This window comes from Ptychodera flava, chromosome 7 (assembly GCF_041260155.1).
Source record: "Ptychodera flava strain L36383 chromosome 7, AS_Pfla_20210202, whole genome shotgun sequence".
NCBI lineage: Eukaryota > Metazoa > Hemichordata > Enteropneusta > Ptychoderidae > Ptychodera > Ptychodera flava.
In genome coordinates this window covers 19,299,582-19,324,730 of record NC_091934.1, presented here as the reverse complement: position 1 = coordinate 19,324,730, position 25,149 = coordinate 19,299,582, and the positions used below count along the sequence as shown (strand labels likewise).

At 36.7% G+C, this 25,149-nt stretch overlaps 2 protein-coding genes across 2 annotated transcripts in view; both read right to left on the bottom strand.

Moving 5' to 3' along the window:
• Positions 1-25,149, bottom strand: part of LOC139136967 (uncharacterized) — a 412,563-nt gene that overhangs the window by 365,273 nt on the left and 22,141 nt on the right. The gene's annotated exons all lie outside the window — the stretch shown is intronic.
• LOC139136149 (polycystin-1-like protein 3) lies at positions 12,444-16,139 on the bottom strand. Its single transcript, XM_070703907.1, has 5 exons — positions 16,034-16,139; positions 15,464-15,591; positions 13,663-13,891; positions 13,391-13,482; positions 12,444-13,017 (listed from the first exon to the last, which is right to left on the bottom strand). The coding sequence occupies exons 2-5, from the start codon at positions 15,560-15,562 to the stop codon at positions 12,940-12,942; spliced, it is 498 nt and encodes a 165-aa protein (XP_070560008.1). The 5' UTR covers positions 15,563-15,591; positions 16,034-16,139; the 3' UTR covers positions 12,444-12,939.

Genomic DNA, 25,149 nt, shown 5'->3' with positions numbered 1-25,149 from the left:
CACAGGCTTCTTAACGTAGTGGCCGACATCATCGGTGATGTCAGTTTGTGTTTCGATGTTGCGAGGTAACCGCTCAGGTGACTTTAGAGACGCGACGGGCTACACTGCGCTTGTACGCCAGAAAAAGAACGGTCTGCGAGTAGCCATGTCGGAAAAAGCTGGAAAAATGGCGATAGCTTGGTGATTTTTGAGCGGATTTCTGGTAGTGGTAGGCTCCTAATAACCATGTTGTCGATTAGTGTTGGCAATTTGGGTGGAAAATATGGACCCAAAGCTAGCCTAACAGTATAAACGAAGTTTTATAGCCCGTGCGCCGCTTCTTTCGGGAATTTTGTGCACTAACACTGCATAAGGCACGATTGAAAATCGATGAATTCCTTAGACTTGTAGCGACCATGGAGCTAGAAACTAGCTCTATGTAGCGACCAACTCTCTTTTACTATGCGAAAAAAGTAACCGGCGACATTAACTCTTTGACGCCGTACAGTCATTCTAGTCATGAGCTTGGTTGCTACCGTACACCAGAAAATAACCGACTTTGACGTCAAAGGCCTGTTGCTGGTACGTACTTTGAGACAGAAAATAACGATATGTTACCGGTAGACATGGAGTTAATAGCGAGTGCAGAGAAATGAGGTGACTGGTTTAAAAATTCACAGTGCTGGCCAAAATTGTCCAGTGTGTGCTCCTGCTAATGTGTCACCATTGTGCCTTGAATCACGACGCGGTTTGTAAATTATACTTGGTATATACACTCCCAGAAAACGACGACGTGAAACATACATCTATATAATTTTGTTGAAAAAACTCATGAAACGGCAACTCCGGCGATCTTTTTCTGCTTGGTCGGTCGATACTTTCTGGGTGGCATTTGTTACATGGAGCAGGACCATGTCTGCTTAGTTATGTTAGAATTTGGCGCTTGGCAACGAAAAGCATGCGCGTTTCCAGTGTTCCTTTCGATCTAACTTCCCGTTTATTTTGAATAATGAGCAGTGTTTGTTTGCGCATATCATGAATATATAAGCGTCCACTAGGTTTACGGACGTCCTCGGGACACGTTTCCCAAGATCTTCATACCTTCTCCTTTTTCATTAACATCACTATCTTTCCGATGTTGACCAACCTCTGATAAGTCCACGGATTAGCATAATTAGTTGTGTTGACTAATCAATTACAGCATGTGTGTATGAGAGATATACGTCCTTGTAATGGAGTGTAAAATGAATAAAGAGTCAAGAGGCTATAGGTTAGGCTATATAGTCATTTATTTTATTTACTACGATCAGTCAGAGCATGAAGAAAAGGAGAGGGGCTGACAGTGACAGAGAAAACTGAGAAAAACTCAATAATAAGCTTATCAATATGTATGGGCCGCCTATGCACAGGGCAATATAGATGGACACCAGCAAAGGATGCCTGCAATTTTTTTATTTCCTTCTGCTCCTGACAAGAACAAGTCTAGATTTGGATGTCAGCCTTATATAAGAATACTTTCAATGACTCGGTGTCAGTCACATTTGTAAAACTAATCTTGTAGACAAAGATCTGCATAATTGTATGCTACAGATTTTTCAGTACTTTTAATAAATGGGAAACCCCTGATTTGTCTGTCTATACAACATGCATTTCAATTCTTATGATAATGGTTTAATATACTGTTTAACTCTTACATTGCTTAAATTTCGTAAACCAATCACCAGATAAAGGAGAACTGGTATTCTTGTTTTCAGTGCAGTATGGGTGGATTGTTCTGGGGAACACTACAGGATAAACTTGATGATTAAATTAATTCATTGTTTCACCTTCTGCACTAGTTTGATGAAATGCTCAATTTTGTCAGCACACTTGTAAATGTGGCATAAACCACACAAAACAGTTTAAAGACTTTAATGGACACAAAAAATTGCACCACTTCTCCACTTCTCAAGTGTCGTTAGGCTATGCTGACAAACTGAGCATATCAGGCTAAAATACAGCAAAAAATACTGAAAAATCTGAAAAAAATATTCAGCTCCTGTTCTCTTTACTGCGTTAAATTTCTGTGTAACTTGTGTGCCAGGTCTTCTGAAGTCCCTTTAACAAACTTGTAGTACAGCGCACGTTTGTTTCAGCAAACTAAGACAATTGCCAGGTCAGAGTTGTGACAGCAAGTCTGAACACACATTTAGAGTACTGTAAAGTGTTGGGGCCTGATATCCTTGATCAATCATACATGTAAATTTACGATTTATAAGTAAATTTTCTATACTTCTGAAATCTTATGAATTTATAAAACTTTGACCTGCAAAATAAAAAACAACCAAACCAACGACACTTATTCATACACCATTGTTTCAAATTACAATGACTGACAGGCAAAAATAACAAAACAGCAAACATGGAATGTAGCCATTTTCATCGGGCATTAAAGGGACAAAGTCACTCATTTTTGACATAATTTTGTTCAGCTTAATTTCTGTTGAATCTATGCTTTTCTGCTGCTCACTGAAATGGGCTTAATGGCAATCTCTGGTAGCCACAGCTCAACTCACGTGTATGCATGGATAAAACATGTGATTACTTAATAATTTAATTTGAGGTATGTACCAAAAATTGTAACATAGTAAATTCATATGTTAATGTGTCTTATAAAAGGTAAGAATTGATTTGCAATTGCAATAACCTGTGATTGAGCATATTTCAGTTAGAAGAACAACATAAATGATCTATCAAAAGAAATTCAAATGGCAAAATGATGTCAAAATGAGCAACGTTGTCCCTTTGGTACATATCTAGTACAGATTATTTTAATTCAAGTGCCAAGCAGCATAAGATTACACCCTTTGAACTCAAGAATGTTTCCAATTTGAAAGTGCAGTCTTCTGCTTAGTGAAATCATATACGTTTTTCACTATGGAGGTAGACACCAAGCATAGCATCATATGAAAACAGTTGAAGTCTTTGTACTAGATGACCGCTAACAAGGTCTGCAGTCTGCTTGTTTCAAACTATACACTGCAAGATCCGAGGTGAAAACTTTCTTCTGGGCCTTTTTCACATTATGCTTGACCTGCAAGCCTGGTACGTACGTACTGTATTAAACTGGAAAATGACAGTAACTATAACGTCATTTAAGTCAGAGAATCGTCTATCGTCAAACTTCACTCAACTATTTCTGTCCATTCTTCCTGACTGTCAAAATTGATAGAGGTCTAAGTATTGAAAGTACTTAATTTAATGATGATTTTCATAAATATGTTTTACTTCCAACTAGACTTAATTGTCACTACACCCAAGTGTGAACTTCATTCTAAAAATATTCAAATAATGTCCACGCATTCAACTCTGTACAAGTTTGTTTACAGTGTCGAGCAGTACCATTAAGTTTTCTGAACGTACACTGTACTTTTTAGCCCATCATTTTCAGGAAATAAAGGTCTGTTTCAATTATTGACCTATTGGCTTATGAAAAATATATTAAGGGTAAGAAGGATGTTGATATTGCAATTCATACGTCTCGGTGTTGTTTTCCTAAGCAGGAGCGTATCAGTATCACTCATTGATTTAAGTAGCTGCAGTTCCGAAGCTGCAGCTTTTGTCTTTTTCGACATTTTAGCTTTTAGTTTTCGGCCTGAAGTGTTAAGGTCTGATCAAGTTGACGTCCTACCTTAACACGAGTCCAGATATTGAGTTACAACGGCAATACTGCCCTACGCTTGGAGGATACGTAATCCATGTACCACTGATGCTACGCGAAGGCCACGGCTAATACCAGGAAGAACTCTCTCTGACGGGTGCATAGGCCTTCGCGTAGCGGCAGTGCCACCTGTGCTTTACGAGTATGCCGTTGTTGGCGGCAATCAGAGCAGCCAATAGCTGAATACTCTTACAATTCTCGTAGGGCTACTGCTACACCAAGTCAATGGCATGTATCATGTAAAATAGAGTAAATAGATGCCCATTTACTTTGGCTTTGAACTGCACATGTTGAATTTTATGATTCAACAGGCTGTCCAATAAGTCCAATGATAAATGCCCAAATTGGCTCATAATGGACTAGAGCACACTTACACACCATTAAGAGTGATTGTTATAGATAATGATCTTTAAACGTTTTCTTTTGAATTAATGCATGTACCTGCCATTTTTTCTTAGGAATTATAATTGAGCATTTATCAAAATATCAGTGAAATTCATTATTTTGAAATGTATCACATTGAAAATTGAGGGAATACTGGAAACATAATGTGACACTGATCTCCACAACAATGTTATATGGTCATGTACAATGTATTGAGAAGTTCAATTTCTACATCGGGAAGAAATATAGGAAAGTATGCTTATTAATAAAACACACTACATGTACAATATACAGCCAGAATGCCATGAGTCATTCCCTTTTGTATGGTGGGTTAGCTGAGGAACAATAGATTGGATTTGCTTTTAACCTAATGGCAATGAGAATTGCAGCAAGAGTGACAATTCTGTTTAGATGATTGTGGGGAAGAGATACACAGAGAGTTAGGAATGAGCATTTACTACAAGATAAGAGGCAGTGTGCGAGTAATGTCATACGAGCAATTTGTTTACAACTTTAAGTGCAAAGACAACTTCCCCAAAAATGTCTGACCCTCCCCTCAGAGGAGATCAAAGAATTGTGACCCTACCCAAAACAGAGGCTCAAAATATTGTGATCCTCCCCAATCCCCCAGCCCTGCCCCTTCTAATTTACGTCCAGTCCCTAACTCTCGGTTGCAAAGTCAAAGACTCGCCAGGGAAGACACCACTCACGTCCTGATATATTGCAATTGTGCCAGTGGGTTTTCTTTCTTTCAAGCTGACTCAGTGTAATAATAGGCTAATATTTATTGGCCTAAGTCGTGAACGTCTGTGGCGTATTCGTCCATCTGTTTACCGTATTTATAATTAAGTTGAGGAATGGGGCTCTCTGTTTGCTCATCGTGAATGAGGTGAAATTGCAACAGCCAACAAAACTCTAAAATTATTTGAAAAGCAAAGTTTTCACAATTTTTTTTCCAAAATTACGTAATTTAATCTTATTTTTATTTTGTTTAATTCAATATGCGGAAAAGGAAAACAAAAATTAAGAAAGATGGACGAGATAAAAAATAAGAAAGGCAGCATGTAAATCAATAATGCAGCTCTACTATACTTTCCCATAAGCACGCTTTGATGCGTAAATTTAGTCATGTCTTATGTTATTATTATTATCCTGGAGGCATCATGGGCCAGTGGCTAGAGCAGTGGACTCACGATCACAGGATGGTGAGTTCGAGCCCCGGCATGGCCATGGTGTTGTGTCCTTGAGCAAGGCACTTTATTCCTCATTGCTCCTCCCCACCCAGGAGTAATGGGTACCTGGTAGGACAGTGGTTGTAATGTGTGTGTTTAGCTCTGCTGCGCTTATTGGCTGCACATGTGAGCTGTAGTTTGCTCCCCAGGGAGTTGAGTGGTATCATATTAGGTCCAGTGACCAGGGGTAATAATAATTGTAAAGCGCCTTGAGCACATGTACTTGTGGATATGTGCGCTATATAAGAACCCAATATTATTACAAAGGCATCTCACACCGCTAGCCCTTCGTCGCTGTATCCGGTATAAAGGTTGATATATTTTATATAAGCCGCCGATCCATTTTTCTTCAGCCGACTGTATTAATTCAGAAGTATATGTTGGAAGAGGTGACAAACAACATGCACAAGTTTGACGGTAAATTAACTCCCAAGTGTCAGCTAATCTACATACAATCTAGACATACGCTTAACTGTCGGAACACCAACAAAGTCATCGTGCGGAAGTCTTCATAAAGTGGCTAGAAGTTTAAGGGTACACAGTTCTGATAATATCTGTTTTTTTCATTAGTAGTTATTTAGACTGCCGTTTATTAAGATATGTAAACTATTCTAGAGTTGTTAGCATTTTTTAACGAGTTGAATCGAATATACAAGTTAAGTTGAACGAGTATAAACTGAGGTGGTAATTTTGGTTTAGCAGCTTTTTTATCATTATCGGGCTCTTCGGTAAGAAATGTTGTCGATACAGAACACCTTTGGCTCGTAAGACAAAAAAACTATGTTAACTTTGAAGACTGAGAGTCTCTACTCTGTCTATGTATCCCGACGACTTCCGGCATGGCGATTCCACGATGACAGACAACCGTGAACTGCAATAATGTCACTCTCGCTACCAGTCGACAAATCTATTTCATTTTATGTACAAAGAACATCAATTACTTCTCTATAGTTTGCATTCCCTTGGCTAACCGATAATTTGCCGAAGTGCAGATGCGAAAATCCAAAATTTAATGTATTCATTAAAATTGCACACACAAGTATGCCGCCAGATGGACAGCATGCGATTTTTACCTATCTCTGTCTCGTCTGCAATAATAAAAACTCCAAAAGCTGTTACTTTTGGCGTATTTTCTTAACTCTTGTTTTCCTTTTTGTAATTTTTACAGTTTCTGATCCTTAAATCATGATGCCAATATGCATATGCTATATATCTAGGGTCGATTTTTGGTGACCAATTTACGTTGCATTATGTACACAACGCGTTGTGTTTCAGTACAGGCACTTCATTCATTTTTTCATATCAAGTTTTCTGCAAAAAGTGTAAATAAATGAATTCTACTGTTATCTAATAAAAATACCAATTGTAACCGGAAAATGAAGCTACAGCCGCTTTGGGCCGGGAAGTTCATTTTCATTGGTCAAAACAGTCGCATTTTAATAACAGTGATAGGACAAAGAAAAAGGTTAGCTATAGATCCATTGTCGTCTTATAATGAGTTGTGACCGACTTGCTCAGTAAAAAGTCAACACTCTGTCTTAAGTCTGTCTTGAAGAAAATCTTACCTGTAGTCGCTCAAGCAGCGTTGCTTTCTCTTCAGCGAAGTTGCTGGTTGCTATGAAGACTCCTCGATACTCGTTGTTTTCAAGAGTTAACGTAGACCGGGGCAGCAATTCCAAGGAGACGTGTTGAACCAGAGCTAGCGACAGGCAAGTTAGGAGGAAAATTCTTAAAAGTAGCATCATTGCCGATCGAATAAGTTTCTCCGGTCCGATACACGAGGTGTAAACGTTGGAGGAGTTGCGCAAGAATAACATCTTCTTTTTTACGTCGTGTTGGCAAGAAAGTAGCATGCTATATAGTCAGACAGGTGCCACTCACCGTGGCATGCTCTTCTCCGAACGGAACATTTCCATCGTAAGTTCAAGTTTCATGGCCAAGTCGCTGATATTTTACGATCGGCGATCACAATTGTACTCATATATACCTTGTATACATATTATACCTTGCATTGTTTTTGCAGCAAAATTTTCAAGAAATCAACTAGGGTTAAAGTCACCGCTCTGGAAGTTTTCTGGCATAAAACAATATTTTTTGGGCGACACCATACAAATGCTAAATTAAAATTTTTAGGTCACTGACCTTGTCGTTTTTGAGAAGAAGAATTCAAGTGATTAAAGTTATACTTTTCCCATAACTTATTAATTATTCAAATTCAATGTATCTCGGGAAATTCGGGGGCTACACGTTGGTTCCCGGTTCACATGAGTCAATCAAGAACCATCATTTTTTTGACAATTTGCAGAGGACCTTCAATGACCATTAATCTACGTTCATGTATCATGCTCATATTTGAATACTATTGCACCAAATAACTTGAAATTTGGCACATTGTTAAAACTCAAAGACCTTATTTTTTCATTTCTTCACCATAATGACTGGTCACATGACAAATAAGCCATTTTCAATTGAAACTTTTAAATCCATCTCATTTTCATAAAATTAATCAATTAACATGCAATGTTAATTTTGAGCAGGTTTTGAAGTATTACTTTTTCACACATTTAAATACTATACCTCTGCAGCTATACTATCGTGATATCTTATTCTACCTTATATAAAGTCAAAGAGGGTTAGTGTCAAGAGAACAATGTCAGGTACGTGACCAAAATGCACAACTAAATTTGGGTAGCTGTAGACCTTTGAGCCTCACATCATATTTTTACCTCATTAATTAAGCACATATTTAATTCTGGGCTAAAGATAGGGCTAGAGGTCTGATTTAATGTATTAGAGCATAGCTTTTCTCACAAAATGTCACATGACTAGCCATTTCCTGTACCTCGTTAAGTATGCACATGTACATTTCAGGTCTTACACATAGAACTAGAGGTCTAATTTTTGGTAAAAAGGGATAAGTATTGGAGCAAAATCTTTTGACCAAATGGCACTCGATCTTGGTGACCTTTGACCTCGAATATGCTTATAAGCCTATAACTCCGTACCAACAAGTACTATATCCTTCATATTCACTATGGCGGGGACCTTACAGCGCCACATCCTGCATCTCATTCGTCATGCGCTTATCTCATTCTGGGCCAGCTAATCAAGCTAAAGGTCTGACTTTTGGTATGCGGGGATCAATATGGGAACAAAGTGTTTTGCCAAAATATCATGTGTCCTCGATGAACTTTGACCTCGAATATGCTTATGTGCCAATAAATGAGTAACCACAAGGTCTACACCCTTCATACTCGATATGATGGGAATCTGTACCTCATTAATTATGCTAATATCTAATTCTGGGCTAGCGAATGGAACAAGAGGTCTGATATTTTATAACCGGAGATAAATATTGAAACAAGGCTTTTTGCCAAATTATCATATGACCAAGATGACCTTTGACATGAATTTTGCAAATATACCTATAAACCAGTGACCACAAGTGCTTAAGCCTCCATAATTGACGGGATGAATGACCTAAAGCCAACAAATCCTGTACCTTATACATATCTGATTCTGGGCTGACCTATAGGTCTAGAGGTTTGTTTTGTTTGTATACAGGGAAAATACGGAGCAAGTTTTATTTGCAAAATTTCACAGTTGCTGACATGAAGGCAGCATACTGTATTTCTTTATGCAACCATGGTTATTATGAATAGCAACATTATGGATTTACACTGGTGTTTCCCTACCACTGCTACCCTCGACCTCAAAACGCATATCAAGAGGGGAAAAATGAGCCTCATATTCAGCAAAGAATAATAAAGTCTTAAAATACACTGACAATACAATACAATACAATACAATACAATACAATACAATACAATACGGTAATGGTGGACTTTTGTCGACTTTATTGATATAAAGAGTAGGAAAAAAAACATTCTGCTTGTGTTCAAATTGTGTAGGTAAACGGTTCATTTTCTCAGCTGTTAAGGAGACGATGCATGAACTCCTCAAAGTCGTTTTAGCATCTTTTTCTACGATTTATGATACTTTGCCGGACGTTGACTTCAAATATGACCTTGATAAGTAAAACACAACTGATCCATTATGAACAATCATTCAATTTGACAGGGCATACGTGGAATATCACGTTAAGGCAGAATGTGCCTCGGACGAATATTTAGTCTCAAATTTTCACAATTCTGTTCTGATATACCATTTTTGGGCTCATTTTAAAGTTAGAGATACAAAACGTTTCAAAGACTTAGTTTCCGAAATTCGAAAATTTCATATTTCCCATTTAGTTAACAAGAAATGGCGGCAATTTTAAACTGCAAATATATGTTAATGCTGGCAGATCATTTGTTTCTTTGGTCACTGACTTTTATATTGGGTTTTGTATTGAAAACTTTCATAAGGAACGCTTTAAGAAAAAGTTTCGGTCAATTTCAAGCCGCATACCATTTTAGTAATATTAGTTGATTTTGAAAATGATTGATTATGAATAAATAAATGTGACATAAATTTTGTGCATTAATTTTAAACAGCTTAATTTTCGGATGAAGATTTTATTCCTTAAATCATATTTATTATGTACGCTATATGATTAAAATTATGCCTAACTCAGACGACATGCTGGTTCCCCATTCGAAATTTGGCCGTTAAAGGAAAGTGGTATTTAGTTATCGGCGTTGACTTTTTACTTGGCTGAACCTTCCTTTAAACGATTCACGGTCCTATAAGCAGAAAAGTGTCATAACTTCCATTCTTTGTGCGTTTACCGCATTGGCATTTCAAGCACCTTTTGGGTACACATGAGTGAAGTTGGGTGCATTAGTCTGTGTCCATCTCATTTCAAAATTTCGAAATTTTTTTGTGGTGAACAGTCTCTGAAGAACAATAAATTTATGTCTAAACATTACGGCTAGCAATAAATGCTTCCGATATTTGAAATGCTATGCTAAAGTATGGGTATATAAGATTAAATATTCTAGCTATTTCACAAAAAGGTGAAGTTTTCATGGTAAACGATGCAATTAAACGTGCTCTACAATTTCAAAGTTATTTATGGATTTTCTGATAAATAACGTTCAAAAATGCTAAACAATGCATTCAAAAGTGCTTTACAATATCAATATAACAATGTATTTACTGATAAACAAAGTTGAAAATGGTAAACAATGCATTTAAAAGTGCTTTACAATTTCAAAGTTATCAATGGCTCTACTGATAAACAACGTTCAAAAATGCTAAAGAATGCATTCAAAAGTGCTTTACAATTTTAAAGTTATCAATGTATTTACTGATAAACAATGTTGAAAAATGGTAAACAATGTAATTAACGTGCTTACAATTTTAAAGTTATCAATTAATTTACTGATTAACAAATTTAAAAAATGGTAAACAATGCATTCAAAAGTGCTTTAAAATCTCAATTTATCAATGTATTTGCTGATTAACAAAGTTGAAATGGTAAACAATGCATTTAAAAGTCGTTTACAATTTCAAAGTTATCAAAGGATTTAATGATAAATAGGGTTAAAAAATGCGAAAGAATGCATTTAAACGTGCTTTACAATTTTAAAGTTATCAATGGATTTACTATTACCAACGTTCAAAAATTGTAAACAATACAATTAAACGTGCTTTACAATTTTAAAGTTATCAATGGATTTAATGATAAATAACGTTCAAAAATGGTAAACAATACAATGCAAAAGTGCTATACAACATCTAAGTTATCAATTGATTTAATGATAAATAACGTTCAAAAATGGTAATCGATACAATTAAACGTTTTTTACATTTTCAAAGTTATCAATGGAGTTACTGATAAATAACGTTTACAAATGGTTAATGATACAATTAAACGTGCTTTACAATATTGAAGTTATCAATGGATTTAATGATAACATTCAAAATCGTAAACAAAACAATTAAACGTTAGCAGTGAGCAAGATGGAATCAAGAAATCAAAACCTGGATGGAACAAAACAATCTGCAACTCAATGACAGCAAGACAGAAGTCCTGTTTATCCGGTCACAGTTCAACCGCCTGCCTCGTCCCATCGACCACATTAACATTGGATCCTCCTGCATATACAACTCGCAAAATCAGCCCGCAATATTGGCGTTACTTTTGACTACCAGCACAGTCTACAACACCACATAACCTTCACCTGCAGATCCATTTATCACCACCTTCGCACAATAGGTCGCATCCGCCACTATCTTACCGACGAAGCCTGCAAAATGCTTGTTCATGCCCTCATTACCACAAAACTCGATTATTGCAACTCATTATTATACGGATAACCTGCCAAAGACATCTTACCACTTCAGCACGCCCAGAACACTGCAACTAGAATGGTGTCACGTGCCAGGAAATTCAATCATATCATACCTGTTCTTATAAATCTACATTGGCTACCAGTTGTCATCAGAATCCAGTACAAGACTCTACTCATCACCTACAAGGCACTTCATGACAGCACTCCAACATATATACCAGACTGAATCCACCGTAAACCTATATCCCGTACTCTCCGGTCAAATGACAAGCATCTTCTTCATGTTCCACAATGCAGACTGACAACTTATGGTGAACGTGCCTTCTCGCGTGCTGTTCCACTTAACTGGAATAATCTACCCTTAGAAATACTACAGTCTTCCAGTCTGGACAATTTCAAGAAGAGCATCAAGACCAATCTCTTAGAAAGAGCCTACTGACACCTTGCCATAACTTTGTACAGTGGATACTGGCGCTCTATAAATTCTTCTGATTGAATGATTGATTGATTGATTGATTGATTGATTGATTGATTGATTGATAAACGTGATTTACAATATCAAAGTTATTTATGGATTGACTGATAAATAGGGTTCAAAAATGGTAAACAATACAACAAAATGTGCTTTGCAGTTAAAAATTTATCAATTGATTTAATGATTAATAACGTTCAAAAATGCTAAATGATGCATTCAAAAGTGCTTGACAATTTCAAAGTTATCAATGGATTTACTGATAAACAATGTTCAAAAATGGTAAATAATATAATTAAACGTGCTTTACAATTTCAAAGTTATCAATGGATTTAATGATAAATAATGTTCAAAATGGTAAACGATACAATTAAACGTGTTTTACATAATGTAGAATAATGTAAAACATGACAAATTAAAACCCAAGTTATCTTGAATTCTTCAAATGTATACCATTTGTGACATACCATTGTTGTCCTTGTGACATCAGCAACGAAATATTATAGGGATTACTCCTCGTGCAAAATCCAGTCGACACGTTTCCATTGTTAAAGAAATGGACAGATTATACCCAACCAAATCAATTTTGGTCAGAGTATATACGAGGACTATCGTCAATGAAAATCCCAAGAATAGTAAAGTCACTAATTATAAATGTTCCATTTGTGTATTTCTGTCAGAGTTTCCTTTCCGTTAAATTGACGATTCGTCCGTGTTCGGGTTTGCCAAATTGCTCTTTTGTTCCCCTGTTCTTCTTTGAAGTTTTATTCTGGTGTTCAATCAAATGACATTATGTCTCTGTCTCTGTGTTTCTTTCTGCTGTGTCTCTGTTTTTGTCTCTGTGTCCATCTGTCCATGTCTGTTTGTCTGTCTGTCTGTCCTTCTGTCTATCTCTGTCGCTCTCTCTCTCAACTTTTATGGAAACACCGTTTTTTACACTTTTGCAATATTGAATGTAGTCACATGATTGCACAGGCACACAGTTGATGTCAGGTTAGACATTGATGAAACCTGTAAAACACAGCGAATATGTACAAGTTACTTTGCGTTAGAACTACTTAATTATGTAAACCTATTGTCAAAAATGTATTACGTTGCAAAACAGAGAACTCTGACATCCCAGCCTTAAGCCCTAGTTATAGCAATGTATTTACACATTCACAATACACGAACACAAACTATTACCTTAAAGGGTGCAATAAACATATGAAAAACGTTCTAATCAAAATACAAAGGGATCAAAAGTAGGAATTATGAATAATTTATAATTTCTGATCATAAAGGCAAAAGTATGGATTTGATGAATTGTAAATTAATCAACAGTGAGTTTGAATAAATCATTTTCGAGCCTTAAAAGCAATTCAAAGTAACTGCAAACACCAACCTGGCAACCGTTTCTATCCCATGTACTACTTCGCTTTTCCATGTACGTGCACATGATCCCCTTAACAGCCATAGAGAATTTCATTTCTCGATCTGCACATTGAAATAACAAAAGCCTATTTCAGTCAGAGAATTATGAAAAATACTGTACAAATGACAACTGTGCATGAATGTATGATCGTGTTATTTATAACATAAAGCCATAATATCAATTTGAATAGAAATCACAATGAAGGTGGCAGGTAATACGATTTGAACGAGTATGTTACTCACTCCCTGGAATAGTGAAGGTCAAATAGTAAAATCCGGTTGCCATGAAGTAGTCGTCTGGAATGAAAATTTTCGAATGGTGTCCACTGAACTGGACATCAACAGAGAACATGTATCCACGGTACTGATTCGAGTACATGACCACGTCGTTGAATATATATGACGTGGCATTTCCATAGAGAAGTTCAGAGTTTTCCAACATAATGACAAATGCATGATCCAAATTCGACACCTGGAGAGGCAATGCAGAGGAAGTTTGAAAAAAATGAGAGTGACATACAAAACGTCAATTACGTTATATATTAGTGATGACGACATTGTGCCCCTAAACGTCAGACATAAAAATCAGGTTTTCGTTTAAACCATCGAACCATACAACTAACCATACAACCATCCAAACAATACAATCATACGATAATTACAACCATGCAACTATACAACCATACATACAACCATACATACAACCATGCATACATACATACATACATACATATACATACACACACACACACACACACACACACACTCATACATACATACATACATACATACATACATACATACATACATACATACATACATACATACATACATACATACATACATACATACATACATACATACATACATACATACATACATACATACATACATACATACATACAATATAATTTGAAGAGCTTTCCTATTTAAGTTTCGTGTGGCTTGAGATGTAAAACACCGGCTGGGCTATCGTATCAAAATGATCGCGTAAACTTTAGATTTCAAGCTCGATCGAGCAAACTGCTCACCTGACAGAGTGAGCACTCTACGATATCTCACTATGAATGCAAAGTTGATATAGTAGCCGTAACAGTCAGTTTATCTCAACGTATTGCACATATCTTTATGTTAAATATGCCAAATTTAGGGAAAATCCGAAGTGAGTACAGGATCGTAACTCGTTCGCTTTATTGCAGTGGGAAAAAAGAACATTTCAAAGGTATTAATTTATATCGTCTACTCGCATATTTTCTTTATTGACTTTCCTAAATACAACTACACTTATTTAATACCTTAATGACTTTCTTGGCAGTATCTTACAACATGTTGTTTCCGAAACCTGCACAAAACACGATCATGACCTTTGAATCTCACTGTACAAATCGGAAGCAATATATTTACCTTCTCTGTGGCGAGTATTTTTAGTGTTATCGGAATTTCCGGGTCATTTATGGCCATACTCGCAATAATTCACTACCCAGATATTTCAACGTGTCAACAAGAAACCTGTCGTATAGGGGTTCTGACATGAAGTACAGACGACGAGAACCGTACTCTTCAGCAGGGTAGATGACATGAAAACATACTGTGGGACCGGCCGTGGATGAGAAAGGCATCGGTCGCAATAATGGTTACAAATATTCAACGTGTTCTTTTGTTTGTTTTGGTTAAAGCTGTACTTGTAGATATTAAGTGTTATGCCAAAGAGCTGAATCAAAACAACAAATTTATTATTATTATTATTATTATTATTATTATTATTATTATTATTATTATTATTATAAATGACGAGGAAAGGAGAGTCATGAGTCCTGTTCGCTCAGCTAGCTGTCCTACATGTGAGTGAAAATACCAACGGTGGTCATGCGTACGCCTAGCTCTAAGTAGTTCCTATTACAGTGGAAAATAACTGTTACATGTAAAAATACGGGTTCATGTCTGTACTCTCTAAATAGTAAGAGAATGGTGATACAGGCATAGAATGTATTATGGAATACAGGACAATATAAAAAATGGTATACATTGTTCAGGATCGACCCACCTTGAAAACTGTTCCAAAATATGTGACATCATCCATGTCGAGATAGATGCCTTCAACTAATACATGTTCTTCATTGACGGGGAGGTCACTCGCAAACATAATTTGAATTTCATCCGTTGTATTATTCACTTTGTGCACAGAGCAAACATTTATGACACATCAGTGAAAACAATACAAATTGAAAAAGTAAAAAATAATTAGTGATGGTAAAATAACAAAATGATGAACATGTTTGGTTGTGAATTACCAGGCAGGTGTTCCGATTCTCACATTTCTAAAACTAAAATGCTTGCATATGAAGAGGATGAGTAACTAAAGATCATTTCCACCATACATAGCGATATAAGGATGCACAATCATGTTTTTAATGTATAGACGATAAAAAATTTTGTGGGTTCCTTGTATAAACAAAAAAATAAATCGACAGTTTTGTCTGCAGTTTCTGGCAGTACTTGCAAGTAAATACGGGTGTTGTTCCACATTAAAATACAGAAGAACTTCATGTCTAATTTCGGGGTGACGGAGGTAAAGAAAGTAAAACGTTGTATTGCAGTACATTAGATATTATACCTTCTACTCCATTGCCTTCCCTGTCTGTGAACGACAACGCCAGAACGTCATTTTCCGAAGATGCACTTCCCCCATTCTCTTTTTGCAAAGATCTCCTTTTGAGACGTTTCACCTGTGTGAGATAATGATGGAGTGATCAAACATTCCCTCTGTTTCTGTTGATCAGAAGTGCGCTGAGCCACAAACTAATAAACGACCTAAATTTACCTGATATCATCCTAGTTGACAATTTAATAGCTTTTAATCATGATGTTTATCCTCTTCCTTACATATTTCTGCTATTGCAATTAAAATGATAACAGAAAACAAAAACTGATAGAGCCTGACTTCATCATAAGGTTTTCTTTTTTTTTTAATAACTGACTGTATATAAAAACTGCATGAACTTGCGCCATGTACCATCTAATGATATCGGAGATAAACGACCATTCTTCAATACGTACTACGTTGCCCACCACGCTCTAAAGATAACATCTATACACTTTGTGAATTTTAAAAATGTACTCACTATCCTGTTCAATGAGGTCACTTCATCTGTTTGATTAAAAACAAGTTTATCATCTCCTGGTAGAATAAATCCATACCCAATGCCTACTTCTATAGAGGAGTTGACAAACTTGCTTGGCGAGCCGCTATCCAAATTTAATAGAAGTGATGATGTTTCCAGTAGCAAGGGGTCAGTACCTTGCTCTTTGTTCAGAAGAACAAACGTCGCAAGTTATCTGCCGTATTTAGCAAGGATTGTATGAAAGCATTTGTATCATCACGACTGCTCTCGACGTCAGGGAATGAAGACAAAATAGCTACAGCGACGAAGTCTATTGCATTTAACACGACTGAAAGAAAGTAGATGTTAAAAGAAGGCACGAAACACAGCTAGACATTATGCGTTGCATATCGAATCATTTCGTTCGAATATTCATATCGACACGTTCAGCTGATTTAGAAAGTGATAGTTGGAGCACGATTTCAGTGTATACATAAATGTAAAATTGTTTGATGTCTTGCAAATTACATTGCTTATCGGCAGTGATTAACCGATTCAATTCCATTATTTGGTGGACACGACAATTCTTCCTGTAAAACATTGTACAGGAAGTAGCGATGAGACATACCTATATATATTCGTTTTTATTATTTATATAGAGATCAAATTATTAAGTTGATCCAGGGGTTATCAGTAAAATACGTCTGATTATGAGACGCATATTCTGACATTGAGGACATTTTGCAGTAAACTTGTCAGAATGCAAGATAAAATAAATTTCAATTTATCGAACTCGAAGCAGATATTGGCCTTCACAGATTGGATAAACTATCAATTATATGCCGTGAAGAATAATATATTTTCGAGGACCCGATTTCAAACTACATAAACTTCATATCACTAATATCTGTCAAACCGCATTCATCATAGAAGGCTAAGAGTCTTTCGTTTCCATTTACCATATGCTATGTCTTTGCTCTGCTCCTGTGACACATTCATATTATAAAGACCAGTTATTGAGTTTGATAATTCATCCAAACGTTCGATGACCTGTCAGAAAAACGTAAAGTTGTGTCAGAAAGTAGTTTTTGCAGTGTCAACAAACACTAGTTTAGAAATTTGCGAGAACTTTGCGAGAAATGTACACTTTCTCGCTTTTTGCGAGAAGTAAGCGAGAATACATAACTTTCTCGCAATAACGTAGCGAGAATTTAATTTTCTCGCAATCAGCTGGCGAGAACTGTGTTTTCTCACTCAGCATCTGCGAGAAACTGAATTCTGGCAATCAATATAAAAGAAATTTGTTTTCTCGCTCTGCATCTGCGAGAAATTGTGTTCTTCTGTGTAAGCATTTCACAAAAATTGCACAATTTCTCGCAGATGTAGAGCGAGAAAACATTATCACTAATTGATAGCGAGAATTAAATTTCTCGCAGATGCATGCGAGAAAGCACAGTTCTCGCAGCTTGATCGCGAGAAAGTTTATATTCTCGCTTACTTCTCGCAATACAGCGAGAAAGTGTCCATTTCTCGCAAATTTCTCGCAATTTTCTGTACTAGTGATACACCGAATGCACAGTGTTGGATTTCATCCGCCGTTGTCACATATTTAGCATACTATCCTCCAGTGTTTTCTGAGGAGTAATAGGTTATAGATTGATAAAAGGGGAAGGTCACCCAAGATTATAACTGATATGTGCTACCTTTGGGTCTGGGAACATAGGTAATGTTATTTTTACAATTGATAACTTACGCGTTCATTTGTTTAAAAAAGGCCAAACAGTTCTGAAAAAGAACAAAGTTGCATCATGGAAAAACGCCGAAGTTAGCGAAGGGAAGAGTAAAAGGGGGATGTCAGTATAAGTGGCATGATCCCAACTGTAAGAAAGTTTCTAAACTAGCTAACGACACTGAAATCCACTGCAGTAACAACACCATATAAACGACTTTTTCCCTCAGACATACGAAAGAAAATAGCTTGGATGTGTATACAGTTGATGTTAACATTACATGACAATGTAAATAAGAACTGTCATGAGGACGTGTACTTACTTCATTTGTCGACAACGTTTCCCTTGTCCCATTCACTGTATCAAACAAGGGTCTGATCTTGACTGTGTAAATATATATTCGGTAGATAGGCATATAGAAAAAAGAATACTTGTCATAAACCTGGAATTTCTGTCTAACTCCTAGGATTTTGAAATGTACTATGAACATATGTTTCACAACTGCACTGTTATTGGTTAAATGGCATTCCCTAACCATGTTTGTATCATTTATTTAAGCGCCCAGATTTAACCACATCATGACATACATACCCACTTGCTCGTAAGGTAGTATGCGCCTCGTAAGTAAAACTCAAACTTTTGCTTAAACTTTTCTTAAGGAATCTTTCACCCATTCTCTTTCGAAACCAAGAATAAAAATCAAAGACCACCGTGCAAATTTTGGTACTAGAGAAATAAATAACCTCTACAAGATTTACCAATATTTGAAATTCAAAATGGCCGCCGTCCTTGTGTTAACTCTATGAAAAAATCATTAATTTTGGAATTCAAAAAAACTAAGAGGGTGACAATTTTTCTTTCTCTAAAAGCTTTAGAATTAGCCCAAGCAACTGGTGTATCGGAAAAGAATCCTCAAAGTTTTAGAGTCCGAATATCTTTCCCGGAGGCGCATTCTACCTTAATTGTACGTAAATAAGGAACTGGCAATATGACGTCAAAACAAATTCAATAATCCAAATCATACAACGTAATAAATTACCATGTCTTTTAGTATAAAATACCAAAAAGAAAATATTTACAAGATAATGAAGGACCATCTTGAACCACGAATGCAATCATAAGTGTTGGTACCGGGTGTGAGGAATGGGCTGCTAGCATGCTACACCCGTCAAGCATGACCCTGAAGTGTCAATGGTAACTCAGTGAAGCTACCGTACAAGGTCAAAGTTGGGAATACTGTCACGCATCATTTGCGTAACAGCTGTGTCATATTTGGAAACCATATCCCCATATCTACCATTGAATTTCTTAAAGATCTTGCAAGTCTTTTTTCCGAGAAGCCCTGTCTCACTAAAGCCAATGAGGCATGTCATTCTCGAAAATCTTCATATGACTCGCAAGCTCTACAGTATCTAAGGAGCTGTGAACATATACACCATAAGCTGGAGCAGATTGAATGTTGCTCGACACGTAGGGAAAGTTGATAATTCAAATAAAAATAATCCCTCTTGTCATATAGCTTGGTGTACAGTGCGTGATGTCTTATTTGGATCAACAGATCAAGGTATGAAGCTGAACTTGAACTTTCTGTTGTTTCTTTCATCTGAAACTCATCCAGGTAACTATAATTCAGATAATTTGATATGTTTGGATTATTCAAACTAGAAGGTCATCAATATACGTGTGTGTGTGTTATTAAAACGTTTTGCAATTCCCTTACGGCCAGACTTGTTGAGAGATTGTATGAACTCAGCTTCATATAAATAAAGAAACAAATCTGCAAGAAGTGGTGCACAGTTTGTTCCTATTGGAATACCCACACATCAAGCTATATTATATATATATATATATATATATATATATATATATATATATATATATATATATATATATATATATATATATATATATATATATATATATATAATATATACCTTCGCTACGTAACTGGGAGCCCGTACGCTGTGAGTTCGAATCTGATTACAATTCTACTGTATACAACAACTTCGGATAACACGTTAAAATATTCAAATTACAAATCGGCTGGTCATATATTGCGAATGTTATATCACAGCATCTCTTATGTGCAAAGCAAGTTTTGTGAACTCTAGTCAAGTCATTCCTGCTACATTTCCTTAATCATGAAAGTTAATCAAAATGTGCAAATTAGCAATTAACTGTCATGTCACCCTTTTAATATATTTCATCGCTGATATATCATAGTGTGATCAACATTTATAGCAAATCTCATCAAACTTTTTTAAGCAATGCTCAATGTAAATCCGTTTTTTTTAATTTCATATATTATATAAATAAGCACAAAATATGGAAGTCATAATATTCAAAAATCAGTTAGTTCTTGACATTTTCTAACAAAATGTATGTACCAGATTTCGTTTCTTGTTTGTCAACCATTCTTGAAATATAGACTTGAAGGGAAAGTTCACCAAGGATGATTTTTACATATGTGCTAGCTTTGTGGTCACTTACCCAGGAAAAGCTATTTTCGCAATTTATAACTCTCGCAATTTTTTACTAATATAAAATAAAAATAGTGCAGGCAGTTGCATTTTAGAGCTTCATCAACTCCATGTACTTTGAATCATGGGAAAATAGCTCCAGGCTTGAAACTTGCATCAAGTGATATGGAAGGTACCATCTTCCGATGGGTATGGCATTTTCCACTCACCCACGCTCAAACCAGGCTGTGCATATTTACATAGCTATTGTTTATAATGAGTATCCTTGCATAAGGCTGCGTTCACAAACCAGATATGAACTGAAAATGCCCACGTGTTTCATTATATATTGCAGTTATATGCAAACTGAACCCTTGCCACATTTCTGCAACTTCATTGAAAGTGTTATGATCAACATAACGAATAATATTCACCACAGATTAATTCTAAATCCAAATATATCCCCAATCAGGAAAGTTCATTAAAATATGCAAAATAAGGAATTGATTGAAATGTTCTCATTAAATATGCAAATTAGGAATAGGCTGAAGTAAAAATGTTAAATGACTTTTAATAATCTCGTATCATAGTATCTTTAATGTACAAAACAATTTGTCAGCTTTGGTCTGGTCAAGACAGGTAAATATCCTTAATTAGGAAAGTTCATTAAATTTGCAAATAAGGTATTGGCTAAGTAAACCAGATATGAACTGAAAATGCTCACGTGTTTCATTATATATTGCATTTATGTGCAAGTTTGAACCTTTGCTACATGCTTTGCTACATTTAAAGAGTTATGATCAACACAATGAATTTCACCACAGATCAAATCTAAAGGTCATTAAGTATTCAAATATGTAATTAGCTGAAATAAAAATAATTAATTTCTTTGAGTACTGTCATTGTATCACAATATAGCATGTGTAATTACCTTTGGTCAAGTCCTTCAAGCTCTATATGCCAAACCGTGAAAGCTTGTTAGCTATTTATGCAAATTATGAATTAGCTGACATGAAAATGCAAAATGACTTTCAATACTGTTATAACCTGGTATAATGATCAATGTACACAGCATGTTTCGCCAAATTTTATCAAGTAAATGCCAGTATATATCCCTAATTTGGAAGGTTCATTAAATATGCATATTGGGAATTGGCTGAAAAAAATGTCAAATGACTTTCAATAATCTTGTATCATAGTATCTTTAATGTACATAGCAAGTTTTGCCAACTTTGGTCAAGTCAAAACAGATAAATATCGCTAATAAATGCGGGATATCGGACCGCAGGCGGGCGAAGATTGCATTATAAGCGCGCCAACCCAAACTCACTGCATGGACATCACATTTACGAAATCGAAGTCCAAAGTCAACTACGTCATTGTTAGAATAAGAGAGGTTTTCCATCACACGGGAGCATACCACAACAAATTTTGCACAGATGGCGTTGCACTGGCATTGAAAAAGGGTGCATGGGAGCATGGGAACGCGGGCAGTTTCCCTCGCTATGGGTAGGAAATGCATTGAGCAAGACACACTTCCGGGTTCGCAAAAAAACGAGGATCTCATTTACGGGGCGCTCAAATATAACTATTTGCTGTGATACATAGCAGAGGCGTATATGTTTGTGATGCTGAGAATAACATCAGTAAATAAATGACGGGTTTAAAAGTTGACGTTTTTTGCGATGAAACAGACTTCTGAAGGTAGCTCGCTTGGGGAACACGTCATCCCGGCCGCTGTCCGCTTTGACCCCAGTATTCACACTGGTTTTGGTCGGCCCCAGGTACCCAAGTCACTTCGACCCCGTCACACTTTTGCCTACATGTCCACGGAGACGATTCAACATATTCCACAACAAAGCCAAGACAAAAATTGAAAATATCAATAAAATGGCTTCACAAAGGCTGAAATACACGATACTCGATGAAGTATGAAGTTTATGAAATGAAATCAAAATTGACAACACAAGTGTTTGTCTCGGGTAATACCACTTGAGGTTGAACTATTCTACAGACTGTTTTTTCCATACAGTGCAGTATTTGTCTAATCTTTGCAATACATTTTTTTGCGATGAGCTGGAAATTTGATTAATATCGAGTTAATGTACATAAATATTCCGTTATTTACTGGGACACGTTTATTTTCTCGATCCGCTATCTGCGGACTACGTGCTGAAGTACATTGACTGTTCATGTCAACGATCGTTTCTCCCTCTGCAGAGTTTCTGTATCCCGTTCAACAATGCTGTACCTCGATCACACGATAGTGACGCTATGTAGCTGTGCAGTATTGAATCATAAAATGGCCACCTCGTCTAACAGTAACACGTATTGTCGGGATTATCGTACGGAAAAAAGACTGCAAAAGTAAGACTTATGAATCTTCATCAGAATTGAACACATCATGATTGTACACGAGTATCAACCGTGAATGCACGTTGAGCTCGGCAGTTACACAAGCATGGTACGCTACATGCGTAGCCCTACGAGTATGGCGACAGTGTCCGGCTTTGGCTACGCCGGGGGCTACGCCGCCTGCCGGAGGTGGGAGGCGGCGTAGCCAAGGTTGGCAACAAACTAGACCCCCTACAATTTGCATATCGACCGGAAAGGTGTTGAAGATGCTAAGCTTTTCATTCTCAATACACTGTACAAACACTTAGAAAAAACAGGTGCTCATGCAAGAATCCTTTTCGCAGATTTCTCCAGTGCTTTCAACACAATCCAACCCCACATCCTTGCAGAAAAACTCTTAAAATTTAATTTTAGCAATCAACTTGTACTTTGGATTATTGACTTTCTTACAAATAGATCACAAAGGGTGTTTGTCAATGGTATTTTGTCAAGTATCATTCAAACAAATACAGGTTCTCCTCAGGGTTGCGTTCTGTCTCCTCTGTTGTACATCCTTTATACTGACGATTGTAGAAGTACACATGAAGGTAGCCATCTTGTTAAGTTTGCTGACGATAGTGCTCTGCTTACACTTCTACAGGGATCAGAATGTCATCATGGTCCCGCTCTTAGTGAGTTTGTTGAGTGGTGTGATAATTCGTATCTAAACTTAAATGTTAAGAAAACTAAGGAAATGATAATTGATTTTAGGAGGCAAGAACGCAACCCTCCTACGTCCATTGTTCACGATCAAGAAGTCGAGATTGTTTCGAAGTATACATACCTTGGTTCAATATTTGACAACAAATTGAAATGGGATCATAACACCGATGCTATACTGAAGAAGGGGCAGCAAAGATTGTACTTTTTAAGGAAACTGCGTTCATTCATGGTTGATAGACAAATTTTATCTCTTTTTTTATAAATCTTACATTGAAAGCGTTATCTCATTTTCATTCATTTGTTGGTATCAAAATCTGTCTGTTAAAAACAAAACTTCACTTGATAGAATTGTTTCACTTAGCTCAAAACTAATTGGTATACCCCAGAGAAGTCTTTCTACGTTTTATAATCAGCAAGTACTCAGGAAAGCCCGCTCAATTCTTTTGTCTAGTGATCATATTTTATCAGCAGAGTTCGACACACTTCCCTCTGGTCGGCGTTTTAGATACCCGGCTTGCAGGTCAAACCGGCGCAAGTTGTCATTCATTCCAACCGCTGTGCGGCTTTTAAATGATTCCTAAACTGTTTTTTGTATAGTCCTGCGTCTCCTCCATTTTGTAAATTTGTATTATATATTTTTGATGTTGTATTTGAGCCACGCTTTTTAATTGCCCGTGTTTGGGATAAATAAAGTTCTATTGATTGAATTGAATTGAAAGCCGGACACTCTCGCCATACTCGTAGGGCTAGCTACATGCACTGCCGCGATGCCGATCGTATGCATGCCAAGGCCTATCCCGGAATTTGTTTCACAAACAACCTCAAAGGAGAGCAAACATACTTCTATGGACAATGACGAATACGTTTCTTGGCGAAGCAAAATCAAAACAGTGCAGAAGTACATGAAGTAGGTCATGGCCTTGGACTCTGTGCACGAACCTGATTGGACACTTCAATACCTTTGACCCAAAGTAATATTATTCATCAGCACTTCCATGCCATGAGGCTAGGTAGAGAACGTATTAGCCCTGCGTATGATGCTGTGTGTTCCGCTACAGCTAATAATAGCCCCGCTCACCACAGCCCTGCAAAGACCCATACGTAGAGTTGGTGACTTCAAATCCATTTTTGGACTTGACGTAAAAAGCCAAATTACTGCCGAAATTCAGCGTTCTTGGGCCCAAGTCGTATCCCTGCCTACCTCAGCTACTCGATCGCTTCCAAAATGCCAGTCTTTTATTCTTTTTTCGTAAATAACCGTCGATGTCGGCAACTCTCTCGCTAGCCCTGCGTACGTACGCAGTGTACGCTGTGTGTTAGGAACGCACACAGGGAATGCACAGCGTACACTGCGTACGTACGCAGGGCTAGCGAGAGAGTTGC